Below are 19,493 nucleotides of genomic sequence, written 5' to 3' on the forward strand. Positions count from 1 at the left end.
AATCTACATAGCCAGACAATCCTGCTGTCAGGGTGCCAATACCTCTATGTATATAAATCTCCCCACTGTATTTTCCACTGAATGCATCCAATGAAGTGAGCTATAGCTCACGAAAGCTTATGCTCAAATAAATTTGTTAGTCTCTAAGGTGCCACAAGTACCCCTTTTCTTTTTGCGAATACAGTCTAACACGGCTGCTACTCTGAAACCAGTTCTACCACTGTAAGTAAGAAGAAAGCAATGCTCTTGATCTGTCAAGAGATGCTAAAGTGGATTCATTAAATTTCTGTAAGGAAGAATGGATCATCTTTAATATTTTTCTTTCGTTTTCTTTATATAAGACATTCCAAAGTAAAGAAAGCGTGCTTTTTTCAGTTTGCGGGAATGGATCCGGATTGGTCAATCCAAATAGAATGATTTATAATGAACTAAATATAGAGATCCCTTTTTAAAAATTGCCAATGTTAAGATAAACAAAAAAGTACAAAACAATCATTGTATTTCTGTGTTTTAAGAAAGTTTTAGAAAACTTCAAACCCTCTTGAGGTCAACAGTTTTAATATGTAAACATGGGGATTTGTTTGATAGAGCACACAAACAAAAAAAGCTTAAAATAACCCAGATTTAACAGGACTAAAGATAAAACAAGTGAAACATTAGAAGAATACCTATTATACAATACTAAACACTGTAAAGGATTATCTCTACTATGTAATGCCATTAGCAGTCATATTATACAAAGTGGTAACTTTACACTGACCACTGCTAGCTGTTTAATGTGTTTTCTTTATGGGTAAATATCACTGGTTCACCATCAACACTGTAAAAATAAAACACTTATCCTTTCAGGTCAATACTGCATACCACCTGTCCTTTACATTTGTGGGCACTTGTGACACTAATTTAAATGGATGGGTAGTTATAATTCTAAGTTACTGAACTCTGAATACTAGAAGGACTTGATCTTGAGAATTACTAGTCAGTATAATAAAATATCAGAAGAAAAAAAAGAAAGTTCCAATAAAAACTACCCAGTGCAGAAGTTTAGATGTTGGCAGATGGAAATCTTTTTTTCAAAATAAGTGTATATCATAAAGAGCTAATTTTACATCAGCAATAAGATGTACAGCTAGACTAAATTGCATAGTTTAAGATATTTGCTTTGCACATATTTCTACATGCTAGATAAACTTTGTATAATGGAAGGTTAATGAGCAAAAATGTCTAGATTCTCTCTCACATTGACTGGCTATGCATAGAGGGGGAGGAATTATGTCAATGAGAAATCTGAAAGTTAATTAAAAGAGAACCAGTCACAGCAAGAGAGTCAGTACCTGTTGGCAAATGTGTTCCCACTGAGCATTGAGTTCTTTTAGTTCTGTCTGTATTCTGGAAGCAAATTTGGGCTCTGCCTCATTCTTCATTTTCTTCCCAACGTCATTAATACTGTTCAAACTGGGCTGGATTGTCTGGATATCATTTACTAAGGCCTAAAGGAATAGTAGAAGGTTTATGAAAACAACACATGCAGATACTGTTACAGATATGCCATTTCTATAAAACTGTCCAATAAAGTAAGTGCATAAAATATTCTGCTACTATGTGTGTGTTTGGTCCAGATCCCTGTTGAAATGACCACAATTAATAGAGAATATTATGCAAAATACAGAGTAGAGGGAAGAACAGTCTTAAAATGAGTTTATAGGATTAGCTTTTCTATGCAAGATAAAAAAGAATTAATAACATTTATACAGAATTATAATATGGCATAATGTTTAAGAGGCATGGGGCTCAATTCTTCAGTATTATTCGGTGTTTTTGCATCACTCTGGTGCTATAAATGGTTTGTAAAGCCATCTTCCTTGACTATCACAGGAATTATCCCTCTGTGGGTGGCTGTATGCTACCCATCTTACATCCTCCTGGGGAGGCTTGAGTGATACTCTGGCAATTCCCAGCTGCTGGATCTGCCCATGGGGGTATAGTCATTTGGATGCAAATTAGATCAGCCCAAGGCTGTTGTAATTTGCACAAGAGACCAGCTCAGCCTCTAACCAGCTCTAATTCAGATTTCACTGAAATCAATGGAAGTTTTATATTATCACTTGATAGGATTTGTAGTGGCATACCATAACATGGCATAAAGTTACTTTTTCCATCCCTATCTGTTTCTTCATGAAGCAGAGCCGAGTCTCAATAGAGAAGTGGGACTAAGGTTTCTTCTCCCAAAACTGTACAAACTAAATTGAACAAAGCATAAAGTACAACAAAAGTAAAGTGAAAGAAAGGATTATGTTTAAAGCAAATAAAAACGGAGTCATGTAGAGGAATCAAATCATATACTGATTATTTTCAATCATGGGATCTGGTAGGATAAGTGAGGAATAGACTGCATAGGAAAGAAAGTCAATAGTGACAATAAGGCAAAGGAAATAGGTTTTGAGGAGGCCTTTGAAGAAAGAAAACAAGGATATTTTGTCTTTTTAAGAAGGGCAGTGAGCCAAGTGAAGGGAGCAGTATGAAAACAGGCATGAAGGCAACAGTAGAAAGAAAGAAAGAAAGAAAGAAAGAAAGAAAGAAAGAAAGAAAGAAAGAAAGAAAGAAAGAAAGAAAGAAAGAAAGAAAGAAAGAAAGAAAGAAAGAAAGAAAGAAAGAAAGAAAGAAAGGGAAAAGGTTAGAATAGCAAAGGTAGTGAGTTGAGCATGACAGGAGACTCAGCAGAAACTTAAATGCCAGAATGAGCAGACTGAACTTTATGCAGAAAGAGACAAAAAGCCAGAAAAGAGACTCGGGGGGGGGGGGGGGGGGGACACAGTCATAACGGAAGAAGAAAAAGGTAATTTCAGCTGCTAAATATTGGATAGCTTAAAGAAGGGAGACTTGAGAAGGGATCATCATATGAATGAAGGCTTTTGAAGTGGGAGTGAAGAACAGAAATAGAAGAGGAAGGAACAGATTGCAGAAATGTTATAAAGTGAGAAGTGACAAGATTTGGTCTGAGTCTGAATATTTAATCGAAGATCACTAAGAATGCCATGGAGGACAGCAAAGCTTCTCACATGATGGATATGGTGAGGAGAAGAAAAGTTTGGACAATGATGAGAATTTCAGCTTTTTAGTGAAGTGTTTGACTTCCGAAGGAGTTATTTTTATACACTTGCTACAAATTTAGGCCCCTAGACTCCAGTGGAATTACACTGAATTTACAGCAGTCTAAGAGATACAAATCTGGCTCTCAACTTTGTGTCTCCTGCTTCCATGAAATGAGAAACTACCACAAAATGGCAACAAGAAAAAAAAGTAAATGATATCTTGGGGGCAATGTATGCTCTCACCGTATTATGATTATTATTTATTTTATTTATAGTAGCACTCATTCAAGTGCCAGGTACTTTTTCAAATACTTAAGAAGGGAGCTCCAAGGCGCTCACAATGTTTCAAACTTTCTGGTTTTGTCCAGCCTGGACATACCACAAGGATGCAGTATTACAGCATCCATGTTACTCCCTTTGTACATTCAACTTCCTCTTTTTTTTTCAGTATTTCCTTCAAAGCCAGGACATTCAGTTTCACATACATTGCATAAACAAAATCAACAGCGATTCAGTTTTAAATGTATTTCTAGGTAGGCAAAGTTTGGGTTGATTCTTCTTCTAAACACTCACCCAGCCACCTACACACAAAAAATCCAGTACACAAGGACTACTTACTGTACACTGTTCAAGCTGTTTTTCCAGCGCTTCTGAGTCACCGAGGGCAGGCCACTCTTCCTTCAGAAAAGCATCCACTTCAGCCATCCATTTCTTCAGGGTTTTAGTGTCATTCTGTTAGTTAAAAACAACAATCTATGGTATGCTACAAGCACTGACTGATGATAATAGAATTCGTCATGACACTATCACTAAACTTCAGCACAAAATAATTCTAAAATTAGGAAGAGGTCACAGCACTTTGAACAATGCAAACAAGCAAATACATTGGGGGCGGGGGTTGCCTTTCACCATTTGGCCTGCATTTTGATCATTTTAGTCTTAGCATTTCTTGTTTTCAGGAATAAACAGGTTGGATTTTGTTTCTCTTATTTGTTAATGATAAGAATACAGAAACCCTTTCCCTCATCCTCTTTTGGAAACAGCAATAAGAAGAATGAGAATACCACCTTCCACTTATATATCACCACTTCTAAAGGTCTCCAACTATTTAAAATTGTCCTTTAATTGCGGTTCACCATCACTTTAAGTTTTCTTAAACACAATAACTGAAAAAAAAGACCATCTTATTTCACTAACTGAGAGGCCACAATGTAGAAAAACTGTCCTTTGAAAAATACAGATGGAGTACTATGTTTACTCCAAGGTTAACTGCAGCGGAGATTGATACAGAGCAGGTCTCCACTGCATCTGGAAGCATGCTTCCCAGAATGAGTAGACAGACATGCACTAGCTCTGCTCAAGCTAGGTCACTAAAAAAAGTAGTGTAGCCGGAGTAGTATGGGTGGCAGTTTGGGCAACCCACCTGAGTACAAACTGGCCCAAATCCCCTGGGTACATACTTAGGCAGCTATTCCAACCCACCATCTATGCTACCCCGGTAACATTACTATTTTTAGCATGCTAGTTCAAGCAGAGTTAGCATGTGTCTGACTACTTGCAAAGGGAGGCACACTCCTAGCTTCAGTGTAGACACACTCTAAGTGGGTTTCTGAATGTCACACAATGAATCAGTTCCAGAGCTAGGAATAGAGTCTAGGAATCCTGATTCCCAATCCCCTGATCCAACCACTAGGCCACATTTGAACCCTAATTCTAAGACCACATCCTTTAATCAACACTAGCAACTGGGAAAACAGCTGAATATAAAATTCTATCAAAAAACCCCACAAGGGGGCTGGCCTAGCAACCCGATGGCAGCATCACACGGAGAATTCAAGTCCAGCTCTGAGCTCTCAGAATGCAATTATTTTTTTGACTCCCTTCAACAAATACTTGAATCAGTGCTGATGAGCTCTGAAGAGAGCTACATCCAGCCTTCTTTAACCATGGAGAGGTTAAAGTGTTGCAATGCTTAGCCTTTGGGGGTCAGGAAGAAGCTTATGTTATCCCTTTATTAAAGGCTAATGTGTCAGCTAAGGAGGAGCATCATCAAGTTATACAAATGATGAGCTGCTGAATTAACACTCAAATAGTATCACTTTTTTCTTCATAGTATTGCTTTATCAACATCTGTAAAATACACATTCAGCATTATACACAATAATTAATTATTATATTTTTAAGCAGACAGTTCTCATTTAAATAATATTGTGCCCCAAATTTGTTCAAATCACACTCAAATATACATATCGGATAACCCATGAAGAAAATGCTCCAGCTCATTTTTATAGCACCAGGCTACTTTGCAAAATCAATTGAATCAATAAAAATGAATGATATAAAAGCAATGAATACCAAAATTACCAAAAGAGCGAATAAAGTGATTTCTTCTGGACTTTTGTTGTCAGGGAGTAAAAGTAATCCAGAATCATATTTTATTATGAGATTTCAGTATTTTAACATGCATGTATAAACATTTTTCACTAAAGAGAAAAATACCAATTTGAAGATTTCCTTTTGTTAACTAAGGATACAGATATTACTCTTCAAAAACTGTGAAGATCAAATAAATGGATCACATTCTGAAATGAATATGTATTTTATCTGCTATCAGTAGTGATTTGAACATATACCTCTACGATACACTACATTAGGAAGCAATAGCCAAGAAGCCACCTAAACTAACTAAACACTCAAAGTATACTAGAGGGATATACAAGCAATCAGTTTTATATGAATCATACACTTGTTGCGCAGTGATCCTAGTAATACGGTGAAGGCTAACATAGCAGTAGCCATTATGCGCTCAGAAATAGTGCACATTATATTGTCAAAACTAAGTGTTTTACTGAGAGATGTAATGCTATTTAAGACACCGAGGTCTGTCTTTTTGAAAAAGGCAATGATATCTTCCTAAACTTCTACACGGAAAGCCAGCGGTTATGAATAAAAAGCCAATTTAAATTTCTTAAGGAAAGGATAGTACCTTAAACTGCGTACTTCCCAATATTTCATTATATTAGCAATGAACACAAACCCAAGTCTTGCTATGACAGCCAACTTTATTATTTTCAGACTCAAAGTGCTTCCAATTAAACCAAATTTAGGATTGTTGGGGTCTTCTGGAGAAGATTAGTTCTTAAATTGCTATGTTGTTGATTACCTATTTATGATATTTTTTTTATGGTCAACTCTCCCCTATGGTCAAACAGAATCAGATGAATGAATGCTTTGTTATTTTGCTACTGGGTTTTTCTTTGCAGAAACAGGGATACAAGACCAACCATGACCCTGCTAACAGAACATTTATTCCTGACCAGATGACTGTACTGGATTAAATAGGAAACAGTGGTCTGAACTCACTCAAAAAAATCCTATTTTGCTATATTCCATAACACAAAAGCAACAATCAAATTCTACTTGAAACAAACCAAGGACAGGGACTGAAATATTCATAAATTGTAAATGGAGCACTGTATGTAACAACTCACATTGTGCTGGTCAGCCTTGAAAAAGGCTTCAGGGTTACTTTAATTCCCTTGTCTTTTATGAGTATGCAAGTGATCGTTTACATGGAAGGAGGGTAGAATAAAATGTAAAGATATTTCCTGCAGAATATTTTCGGAATTTTGGTGCCTGATTAATCAGAATCAGTTTGAAAATTGTGCTTTAGGATTATATACAAACGGAACAGAAATATATTCAAAATTGAGACATGAATGACATATTATAATATTTGTAGGTCCAGGTTTCCCCTGGTCTTGTTGTTCATTTGGTGAGCACCAACAGTGCATCAGATGACTTGCCAACGAATGTCTACATAAAATCTCTGCCATGAGGAAAACAGTCTAGGGCTCTACTCCTGCAAATTTGTATATAAATAGTTTTACCTATGTGCCTAGTACACTGGGGTCCTGATCCTTGATTAGTGACCTGTAGTAGTTGTTACCACAATAGAAGTAACAGTGATAACAATGACGATGAAAGTAATCCATTGAAATCAAGAAGGTTAGAGTTGCATGGAAAAGTGTTTGAAGGATTACAGCGTTGGGGCGCTGACTTTATTCTCGCTGAAATCAATAGGAGTTTTGTCATTGGTTTTGACACAAGCAAAAACTGGCAAAAGGTAAGAATTCTGGGTGAAATTCTGGACTCATTGAAGTCAATACCAAAGCTTCCATTGATTTCAGTCGGGTGAGGATTTCACTCTTACAATAATCTATCAAATGGATCATCATTGCGTCAGTCAATCAACACTTAGTACCTGCCAAAGGTTTAGAATTTTTAAATTTCCTTTATTCTGATTCAAATATCCAGTGCAATACAAGAATCTCACACATGGATTGACCTGGGACTCCTCCCTTCTATCTTGTTTTATTTCAAGAATTAACTTTTACAGAAATATATAAAAATGCACGCATATATAAACATTTAATGTCACAGGACACCAGAAGATGGGTGTGTGTGTGAGAGAGAGAGAGAGAGAGAACCCCTACTAACCTGAAACTGCTGGAGCTTAGTCATCAGGTCCTCAAGTTTTTGGCAACAGTCTACCAGCTGAGCTGATAACTTCTTCCAGCAACTAACGATCCCCTCAATTTCAGATCGATATTTCTGGCTGACCTCTGCAGGGGCTTTCCTGGACATCTCTTCCACAGTTGTGCTGAGATAGTTTAGACCATTTTGTTGCTCCTGTAGAGAGCTTTGCAAAGCCTGTGATATGAAAAATTAACATTATATTCATTCACTTGGAACATACTGAGCTATTTTGAACACTTTTCCCCCCAGAAGTAGTCAAATATTATTGAGCAAATGACTGAAATTATTAGAAGAATTGTTCAAAGAAAAGAATTAGACACTTTACCATGACCTAAGTAAAATTTTAATCTTATTCAGAAAACAGCTGATTAGAAATACATTCAATTCCTAATTTTAACGGTATAAATACTTGCATAATTAAATTCATTGAGACATTGTATACTCCATTAAATAACGTATTATGTCCCCAATGATTACTATACACTTATCTTCAGAATCAAGGATTGATCAGTACATTGATCAATATATTGATCAGCATGGAGAACAGATATTTTCTGCTTTACATTTCTATATTTTCACTGCCAGTTGCATCCAGTAAAATGCTCTTTAGCCATCGGATAATAAAATAATACTAAAAGTCCACATGCAGAGAAGCTTTATGCCCACTGGCAAAGCTCATCCCACATCTGTCTCTGCTTGGAAATTTAACAGGAGTTGCAGATTGGGATGGAGAGAAGTAAATGTTCTGTATTTTTCATAATACTAGTTTCTAATGCATACATGAAAACATTCATTACAATGAGCTGAATGCCTGCTTAAGTGCTGTAAATATCTCTGAGAACATTTTGTTTCTATGGGAAAATGCAAAAGCTATTCCTTTAAGGTGTTCAGTACCTTAAGTATTTGTTTCAACTGGCAAATACCAACCGTGGTGCTTTTTCAATAACATTCAGAATCCTTTTTGAGATCAGTAAGTAGCCCCTCCCCCCAACCATAGCTGTTGGGCTAAATCCTCAGCTGCTGTAAACACTCATACTTCCATTGGCTTCAATGGAGTTATGATGGTTTAAGCCAGCAGAAGTTCCTTCCTCTTGTGTTTTTCAATCAGAAGACTTTTCCACAGTCCATACACTTACCTTTAGCTCCCTGAGTCTCTGCTCCATGATCTCATATTCAGTGACAATAACCTGAGGTATGGAGAGTTTGTTTTCTGACTGCTGGATCCACAAAAGGATAGTGTTCATTGTCTCCTTATAGTGTGCAGGAGGCAAACTGTCAAAATCTAAACCAAATGCAGAGAGAAAAAGGAGAAGAAATTTAAAATGTTTCATTCTCTCTTAACTGAACTGTATGTGATTGTCAGGATATTGAGAAGTCCTAGGTAAAATCTTGACCCTCTTGAAGTTGCAGTTTTGCAACTGACTTCAATGGGCCCAGAATTTCACCACTAGATCTTTTCAAAAATGTACCCAAAGAAGTACAGGAGGACAAAATGCTTTGAATAATTTACACATTCATCCTTACATTTATTATTTACTGCTGGGTTTTGTTGTTGTTTTTTTACTTAATGTGTTTTGGCTCTTTAGTTTCAGAGTGGGATGGTACTGGTAGTTACAGCACAATATATCTAAACACTGCTATTTTTGATACCAGACAGACCGACCACTGTATCTTCTCTTGTTTGGACCTCAGTTCTGCTTTTAGAACTGCTGTAGGAAGTGGCATCACCGTTTTATGGCTCATGTTAGTGTGTCTAGCATATCTGTTAAGGTAAAATGTTCTACTTAGGACAGCTGTTAAAAACTTATAACATTAGCATAAAAGAGAAATTCAAGCTGAATTTTATTGGACTGTGCCCATTAAACTGACATTACAGAGGTCTTAAATAGACAACATCTGGCATAGACACGAGCATCTCATAAGTAGAGTTGCTCCCTTCTGCCTCCACCATAGCTTGCACTGCAGTCACTGAAAAACCACACACAGATTTAATGGCCACTTGAAAATAAAATATTTTTCAATTTCTGCCACACCACATTAAACTAAAAATGCCACAAAACTATTGTACCTCTATTATATCTACAGTGTGCATGTCTTCTAAAAGATATTTTAGAAAGAAAGAATGTTTCATAGTCACAAAATGCAGAACTGATAAAAGAAAAGGAGTACTTGTGGCACCTTAGAGACTAACCAATTTATTTGAGCATGAGCTTTCGTGAGCTACAGCTCATGCTCAAATAAATTGGTTAGTCTCTAAGGTGCCACAAGTACTCCTTTTCTTTTTGCGAATACAGACTAACACGGCTGTTCCTCTGAGAACTGATAAAGTTTGTACTTACGTAAGGTTTTCAGTGCCATCTTGATTACATTCTAATAAAACAGTGAATGCAATTTGACCAAGATTTTGAGACATAATCAGTGATTCTGAGTGCCTCAACTTTGCGGTGTTTGGCTTGTGATTGCTTAAAGGTACTTAATTTTCAGAAAGTGCCGAGCACCCACCCTCTGAAAATTGTATGCCTCTAAGCTCTCTCTAGTTGGGCACCCACAAATTGATGCACCTAAAATCACCTTTTGCTTTTAAAAAACTTGGCCATCATGACCGGTGACAATGGATTTGTAAGAAAAAGTGTTTGCTGTTGTGAGGGGTTTAAGATAGCCCTGGGAGAGGGCTGGAGCAGGGGAAGAGCTGGGCTGATTGGCAGAGCAGCTGCAGCTGGGGGCCATGCCCCAAACAGACCCAGCAGGCCTTATTTAAGCCAGGAGCAGAAGAGTACTCTTTCTCTCACTTTTGAGAGGGAGGGACCTGGCTGCAGGGACCTAAGCAGAGTACCTAGATTGGAACTGGGCTGGGGAAGGGCCTGTGGAGCTGGGGTGCTCCAGCCAGGAAAGTCCCAGGCTGCAGCCTAGCATTAGGCTCAACAGGTACTGAGGTTGCAGGGGACAGCCCAAGATTAGACAGAGGCACCAGGTCCAAACCCAAGCTTGCCTGTGATGAATGGCTCATACTGCAGTCTGCCCAGGGTGTGGGGGCTAGCTGGTGACTGGCAGGAGCTTACGAGTGAGGTGAGGTAGGGATAGTGGGTGGAGGGTTCCCCTGGGAGGGGGAGACCCAGAATTGTGGGGTATTGCCAGGGGGCAGCCCCCAGTGAAAGGGGCACTGGGGTCCTGGGAGGGGTATGGGAGCCAGCAGTAAGGTGAGGCACCGGCCTGAAGAGGGCACTCCAGAGGCTGGTGAGCTAATTCCCTGAGATAACCAGCAGGAGGCACCACCGGTGAGTCTGCATCCGGTTACAGAGGGACAAGTGTTGCTTTCTTGTAGTGTACTTTCTCCATCCAAAATTCCAGTCTCCCCTAACATCTGATCTGGAAAACACTGGAAAGGGAATTCTTCCTGCTTTTCTCCAGTCAGAACAGAGTGTTCATTAAATTAGTCTTTTCAAATCGCTTTTCCTTCATTACATTTATATTATCTTTGACTCGTCATATACCAACAATTCTGTGAGGACAGAACATTTAAACATACTGCTCCAAAAGTAAAGGGCACACTTACATTATATACTGCTCACATGAGGAAAGGAAATATAAAATTCTCAAGTCTTATTTTTATTAGAAAAGTGAAACATAGTTCAGTATCTCAGCCTAAAGTCATCTTTGACTCTTGTAAATAATGACTTTCTTAGAAGCTCCACATCTTGTAAGTGGAAACAACAAGCTTTAGGCTATGTCCACTTTACACACCACTGGTGACGGCATGTAGGGTATGCCGCAGTGAAAAGCAGGCTGCATCCATACTGCTGTATGTAGCTACACCCGTCAGTAAAAGACTCCAGCCGTGAGGCAGCACCGGGGAAAGGCTTCAGTAGTCCCCACTTCCAGAGTCTTTCATTGTGCGGAGGAAAGGGTCTGGAAGGAGGGAAGGAGCTTGAAAACTCCCCTGATGGGCCCATCCCCTCTCCTGGAGTCTTTCCCCACAGAAGTGGGAGGGCTCCAGTAATGGGACACTATATAGTGCTAAAAACAGCAGTGTAAATGGGGAGGCAGGGCTTGGACAAGTATGACCCTAATATCATCCTGAAGCCAGCTGGCACACTGTTGTCATGTTACATGCCACCTTTTGGGTATATAATACATCACTGGAAAACTAATTACTCACTGATCATTAATATTCTTGCTGCTGTATGTATGTTAAACCCATAAAGGACTTCATAGATAGGTGCTGGAAATGTGTTCTGAAAATGCATTTGGCAAGCAATGCCAAAGCCATGCCTGTTTCAGACAAAGGAATGCAATTCCATTTGCTTGAATGTGTCTCTGATATAAGTTGGGCAAGGTGAGACCAAAGACAAAGAAAAGCACATTTATATGCAAGGTCAACAAAGTCATCAGGAAGGCAAGTGGGGAAAGATGACCACCTAATCTTGATGGGGGATAGAGACTTCACCCACAGGAAACCTTCCTGCCTCTTGAAGCAGAGTCAATGAATTTTCAGAAGATCTAAACAGAGAGTAAAAGCCATTTTGGCATCCTTCATTGAGGCGACAAAGGAACCAAATACCTTGAGCACTGTGAAGGGTCCTGGCCAGAAAGTCTGGTTAACGATGTTGGAAAATAAACTTGGTGAGAAACGCTTCCTTGCACAAGGAATGCAATGTGCAATGTGTACAGTTTGTTGCAGGTATATATAGGAATACTGCTGGAACAGATCTCAGAACTGGATGCAAACATATTAGCATTGTTGTTAGAACAGGCTCTACAAAAGCTTTTATTTTGAAAACGCTGCCAGAAATAATTTAAAAGTCATACAAACATAGCTAGCAGTTTTCTGCATTTTAAATTAATTATGATTCCTACTATTCAAAGAGCTAAATAAAAATTCATGCAGGATCAAAAAGATACCAATTTTAACTAGCCAGTGGCAGACTGATTTAAATATGAAATATTGCTTTTAAAAAGCCACTTGTCATTTCACTGGAACAACGTAAATTCTGTTTCACTTTTTCCACACAACTCTCAGCTACACCATATATTTTTGCAATAGTTTCCACTGTTAGTCAGAATAAATATTTTTTTTCAGTACTACATTATATCTCAGTATTTCAGGAATAATTTTCCTTTTATAAACGTTCTTGTTTTTCACATGTGACCCCTACTGTTAGACATTTTTTTTTATTTCTGCCTAGAAGGAATAACAACCACTATTATTATTTGGTACAGTTATCAAAGGTGACTGACCATTTTGAGGCTCTCTGCAAGGGTACTACTGCAGAGAATTATTTGGAAGAGCCATCTAAGGGAAGGGATCAGAAGGAGACCTCATCGACCAGAAGGCATAAGATGCATTGTCGTAGGGATGGGGGTTCCACGACCACCACTCCCAAGAGGAGGAGACAGGTGGTGGTGATCGGGGACTTCCTCCTAAGAGGGGCAGAGTCATCCATCTGCCGACCAGACCGAGAGACTTGAGAAGTATGCTGCTTGCCTGGAGCTAGAATTCAGGATGTGACTGAGTGTTTGCTATGACTGATCAAGCCCTCAGACCGCTACCCCTTCCTACTTCTCCATGTGGACATCAATGATTCTGCCAAGAATGACCTTGAGTGGGTCACTGCAGACTATGTGGCTCTGGGAAGAAGGATAAAGGAGTTTGAGGTGCAAGTCATGTTTTCATCTATCCTCCCTGTTGAAGGAAAAGGCCCAGGTATGGACCGTCAAATTGTGGAAGTGAATGTGTGGTTATGCAGGTGGTGTCAGAGAGAGGGCTTTGGATTCCTCAACCATGGGATGTTGTTCCAGGAAGAAGGATTGCTAGGAAGAGATGAGATCCACCTAACGAAGAGAGGGAGGAGTACCTTCACAGGTAGCAAAAAGAAAAGGAGTACTTGTGGCACCTCAGAGACTAACCAATGTATTAGAGCATAAGCTTTCGTGAGCTACAGCTCACTTCATCGGTTGCATACTGTGGCTCACGAAAGAGCTTTCGTGAGCCACAGTATGCAACCGATGAAGTGAGTTGTAGCTCACGAAAGCTTATGCTCTAATACATTGGTTAGTCTCTAAGGTGCCACAAGTACTCCTTTTCTTTTTGCGAATGCAGACTAACACGGCTGTTACTCTGAAACCTCCACAGGTAGGTTTGCTAATCTAGTGAGGAGATTAAACTAGGTTTGCCGGAGTATGGTGACCTAAGTCCTGAGGTAAGTGGGATACTGGGAGGAAACACAAGGAGGAGGGTGCAACAGTGGGGGCCTCTGAGAAAGCAGGGCAATCGGCTAGTTATCTTAGGTGCATGTACATGAATGCAAGAAGCCTGGGAAACAAGCAGGAAGAATTGAAAGTCCTGGCACAGTCAAAGAACTATGACTGGATTGGAATAACAGAGACTTGATGGGGTAGCTCACATGAATGGAGCACTGTTATGGATGGGTATAAACTGTTCAGAAAGGACAGGCAGGGGAGGAAAGGTGGAGGAGTTGCACTATATATAAGAGCGGTATGATTGCTCAGAGCTCCAGTCTGAAACTGGAGAAAAGTCTGTTGAGAGTCTTTGGGTTAAGTTTAGAAGTGAGAGTAACAAGGGTGATGTTGTGGTGGGCATGTGCTATGGACCACAGGACCAGGAGGATGACGTAGACGAGGCTTTCTTCGGACAATTAACTGAAGTTTCCAGAACAAAGGCCCTGGGATCTAATGGGGGACTTCAATCACCCTGACATCTGCTGGGAGAGCAATAAAGCAGTACACAGTCAATCCAGGAAGTTTTTGGAGAGTGTTGGGGACAACTTCCTGGTGCAGCTACTGGAGGAATCAACCAGAGGCCGTTCTCTTCTTGACCTGCTGCTTACAAACAGGGAAGAATTAGCAGGGGAAGTAGAAGTGGGTGGCAACCTGGGCAGCAGTGACCATGACATGGTTGAGTTCAGGATCCTCAGGAGAAAAGGAAGAAAAAGTAGCAAAATATGGACCTGGAATTCAGAAAAGCAGACTTTGACTCTCTTAGGGAACTGATGAGCAGGATCCCCTGGGAAGCTAATATGAGGGGGAAAGGAGTCCAGGAAAGCTGGCTGTATTTTAAAGAAGCCTTATTGAGGGCACAGGAACAAACCATCCCAATGTGCAGAAAGAATAGCAAATATGGCAGGCGACCAGCTTGGCTTAACAGTGAAATGTTCGGTGAGCTTAAACACAAAAAGAAAGCTTACAAGAAGTGGAAACTTGGTCAGATGACTAGGGAGGAGTATAAAAATGTTGCTCGAGCATGCAGGGAAGTAATCAGGAAAGCCAAAACACAACTGAAGTTGCAGCTAGCAAAGGATGTGAAGGGTAACAAGAAAGGTTTCTACAGGAATATTAGCAAGAAGAAAAAGGTTAGGGGAAGTGGGACTCTTAATGAATGGGAGAGGCAACCTAGGGACAGATGTGGAAAAAGCTGAAGTACTCTATGCTTTTTTTGCCTTGATCTTCACAGACAAGGTCAGCTCCCACACTGCTTTCCTGGGCAACACAGTATGGGGAGGAGGTGAGCAGTCCTCAGTGGTGAAAGAACAGGTTAAGGATTGTTTATAAAAGCTGGACGTGCACAAGTCCATGGATCCAGATCTAATGCATCCAAGGGTGCTGAGGGAGTTGGTTGACGTGATTGCAGATCCATTGGCCATTATCTTTGAAAACTCGTGGCGATCCAGGGAGGTCCCGGACGATTGGAAAAAGGCAAATATAATACCCATCTTTAAAAAAAGGGAAGAAGGAGAATCTGGGGAACTCCAGACCAATCAGCCTCACCTCAGTCCCAGGAAAAATCATGGAGCAGGTCCTCAAGGAAACTCTGATCACCTTCCTCTCCTCTAAGTGCTTCAAAATGAACAGTCAGCATGGATGCACCAAGGGCAAGACATGCCTGACCAATCTGATCACCTTCTATGATGAAATAACTGGCTCTGTGGATATGGGGAAAGCAGCAGATGTGATATATCTTGACTTTAGCAAAGCTTTTGATACGGTCTTCCACAGCATTCTTGACAGCAAGTTAAAGTATGGATTGGATGGACTACAAGGTGGATAGAAAGCTGGCTAGATCATCAGGCTCAACTGGTAGTGAACAATGGCTCGATGTCTAGTTGGCAGTCGATATCAAATGGAATACCGTAGGGGTCGGTCCTGGGGCCGGTTTTGATCAACATCTTTATTAATGATCTAGATGATAGGATAGATTGCACCCTCAGCAAGTTTCCAGATGACACTAAGCTGTGGGGAGAAGTAGATACACTGGAAGGTAGGGATAGGATACAGAGTGACCTAGACAAATTGGAGGATTGGGCCAAAAGAAATCGGAGGTTCAACAAGTGCAGAGTCCTGAACTTAGGATGGAAGTATCCCATGCACTGCTACAGGCTGGGAACCGACATTTTTCCTGTTGGATCAAATTGGCAGGGATTCACAGGTTTTTCCACCTTTTCTTGCAGCCTGGAGGAAGCAAAGTTTAAGTTAAAAGAATGAAGAGTAGGAATTCTAATGCTAGGAGGATTCTAGGAAGATTAGTCCATTGTAACTTGCAGCTGGAGGCCCAGGCAGATAACGGCTACAGAACCAGATTCCTGAGGCAAATGAGAGCTGGGACATGGCTGGAGGACCTTTTGCCTGTAAGGAGAAGAGCAGACCTGAAGACTTCACAGACTGAGGTCCCTCTGAGTACCCTCTAACCCTTCTCACAAATGACAGGGTATGAGGATTCAGAAGTGAGCTGAGTCCTAGGGGTTCAGCCAGGTGCAGGGCAAACTTTTTGGCCTGAGGGCCACATCGGGGTTCTGAAACTGTATGGAGGGCCAGATAGGGAAGGCTGTGCCTCCCACCCCAATCTGCCCCCTCCCACTTTCCATCCCCTGACTGCCCCCCTCAGAACTCCCAATTCATCCAACCCCCACCCCCAACCACCCCTAACCATCCCCCCCGGGATCCCATCTCCTATGCAACCCCCCCGCCCCCGCTCCCTGTCCCCTGACCCTATCCACACCCCCACCCCCTGACAGGCCTCCTGGGACTCCCACTCCTATCCAACTGCCCACTGTCCCCTGACTGCCCGCCCCAGGACCCACTGCTCATTATCTAACCCCACTCCCTGCCCTCTTACCATGTCGTTCAGAGAACCAGGACTGACAGCCACGCCACCCAGCTGGAGCCAGCCATGCCACTGCTTTGCCCAGCAAGAGCTCACAGCCCCATCACCCAGAGGGCTTGCAGCACAGTGAGCTGAGGCTGCGGGGGACAGCAGGGGAGGGGCCAGGGGCTAGACTCCCCAGCTGGGAGCTCAATGGCCGGGCAGGACACTCCCATGGGCCAGATGTGGCCTGTGGGCCATAGTTTGCCCACCTCTGGGTTAGGCAGAGCCTCCACCCAAAGTTATTATATACTGTGAATGCTGTAATGTCAAACTGGACTCAATTAAATGCCAGGTTTCTCAAAGAGGGGGTGCAGATAGTGCCCCTCCCCATTGTTAAGATAATAAAGTTCTGGCCTGATTAACTCCATCACTGTGCCTGTTTTTCATTCACCTATGTGTCCTGAGCAGATTACCCTTAATTTTAATAGGAAATTTGGTTTATTTGAAGGCAATGACTGAATATAACCTCTAGTCATACAAATGTTCACAAAATTTCCCTTTGAGAAATACCTAAAACCTTTTGTTAAGTTGAAGAAAAGCTTTATCCCTTTCTAAAGAAAGGGAACAATCTCTGGAAACCCAGATTTTGGGCCTGAAGTTTTAAAAATAGTAACACATTTATACAAAGCCTTATCACATGCCACCTACAGCAGACTTGATCTAGGACTTTATATTGACCAAAAATGTATACAGTGATATTTTACTGTGATTTCTTAAATTCCTGAGAAATATTATATCTACATCTTTACTTTGTGGCAAAGCAAGGAGAGATGGTCCTTTTGGTAAAGATATGGGACAAAGATTTGGGTAATCAATTCCAAGTTTTGCCACAGATTTCCTGTGTGAGCATGGGGAAAATCAGTTGGGGTCCCAATTCATCAAAGCAATCAGTGGCAATGAAGGTTGTGAAAATACCAAGAGAGAGGACAAGAGTGAGCTTAGGCTAAGAAATTCATTGAGACAAATATCAATCTATTTATTTTTAGCATGTAGAAAAATACTGCAACATTTGAAAACAGCTCTTCTCCCTCTCCTCCTTCCCCCAGATAATTATTGAACAGATTTCTTTTCCACCACCTGAAATTAAGTAGGAGAGATTTTATTCCAGTCTCAGACAGGCCAGCATACATTCTCCATACACACACCCTATCTACACTTTCCCCCTATAATCAAGGTAAATTCACTATTCATCAGCTCATTGTTACAGTAGAAGACAGGCAGCAAATTTGAATCAATGGAATCATTTCAACTGATACAACTGTTTCCTGCAATGAATGAACTAGCTTGAATCTCAGAAATCTGAACTAAAAGAAGGCATAAAATAGCAACCATGACTGATCACCTAATTTTTTTTAAATCATACAAACTACCATACTTTTCTCAACTCCTTTTCTGGGAACATACTTTCTTCCTTTCACTTATTCTGTGGTACTTGTCCTTGAAGTTGATCATCAAAGTCCAACTTTTGAGAAGCTTTTCTGCTTTTCTTCTTCTCCTGATAAGAGCTGTGGGTTTCCCCGATTTTTCCTCCATGTCATCAGAAACCACCAAAGTGCAACCTTTTAGAATCTTCCATCATATTGTCAGGGAACAGTCAATGCTCTGAAAATGCTTTAACAATTCCTTTCTCTGATTTATCTCCATGTTAAAAGAAATGGTACAGACAGGGTTTTACCAGCCTTACAAGAATTATAACGAACCAATATAATAAAACAAAATTCAATTGTTTTATTAGATGATATCACATGCATTCCCCCCCCCCCCATTTTAATTTATCATTGAGGGAAGGGGAAGGGAGGAGGGGAAGATAAACTGGACATACAGGAAAGGACAATATGTAATAAAGATTAATTCCTTAGATAACTTGTTTCTTTTTTGAAGGGGAAATACTAATATGAGAAAGTATATAGCCTAACAAAAATGAAATTATATCTGTGCTTCTCATTAAAACTCTGTTCAATCACTGATGACATCTTGGGAAGCAGAATTTAAAAAATAAAATATAGAACTAGCCAAAAAACCCTCCAAAAGCCAATTCAAAGGAATATTTTATATTAATTGAAGAAAAAGAAGTGTTTTCAAAAATAATGCATAGCCTAGATCTGCTTGGGGTCTCAAATATAATTTGCATGTGTATGATTCATAAGACAGCACTTTATTTTTAAATACACAACGTTCATTCTGAAAAAAACCTATATTTATCATAGGATTCTGTGTCATTTTGTGCACATTTAATCTCTAAATTACAGACTCTTATGCAAGACTATGTGAAATGCTCAAGGTTTAAAAAGTTCTTTAACTAAAGAAAAACATGAAAGAAGGAAAACCAAAATGTTGATCTTATTGTGGTGACTGTGTTTTGCATAGTCTTGGGGAGTTATCCTAGATTGCCAGTGGCATGAACTCTTGGATACAGCAGTTGTTGAAGTTACTGGGTTCACACTGGCTACCAGGGAAAATGGTGGAATATCCTGAAAAAGGATATGATGGGAGGCGGGGGTTGTGAGAAAAAAAGCAAATCAGCTCAAAATGATTAAGTGAAAACATTCAAAAAATTTCTTTTGGGAAGGATAGAAAGAAGAAAGGGTAACATGCCAGCTGCTAAAATTAACTATATAACCCTTCATTTGCAGTTTATCTACCAAAAGTACCATCTCATGGTATGAATGAGCCACTTGCTTATGGGGGGAAAAAACAGATTTGAG

The 19,493-nt window shown here is 40.2% G+C and overlaps 1 protein-coding gene across 11 annotated transcripts in view; it reads right to left on the reverse strand.

The window, feature by feature from the left end:
• The window catches only part of DMD (dystrophin), a 2,122,534-nt gene that overhangs the window by 1,176,174 nt on the left and 926,867 nt on the right, over positions 1-19,493 (reverse strand). For all 11 annotated transcript variants that reach the window (XM_075132091.1, XM_048863664.2, XM_048863629.2 and 8 more), the window contains 4 exons: positions 8,768-8,913; positions 7,593-7,805; positions 3,711-3,824; positions 1,335-1,490 (listed from right to left, as the gene is read on the reverse strand). In XM_075132091.1, coding sequence (XP_074988192.1) covers positions 1,335-1,490; positions 3,711-3,824; positions 7,593-7,805; positions 8,768-8,913 — 629 coding nt within the window. The remainder of the gene's footprint in view (positions 1-1,334; positions 1,491-3,710; positions 3,825-7,592; positions 7,806-8,767; positions 8,914-19,493) is intronic.

The sequence above is a fragment of the Caretta caretta genome, chromosome 1, assembly GCF_965140235.1.
Source record: "Caretta caretta isolate rCarCar2 chromosome 1, rCarCar1.hap1, whole genome shotgun sequence".
NCBI lineage: Eukaryota > Metazoa > Chordata > Testudines > Cheloniidae > Caretta > Caretta caretta.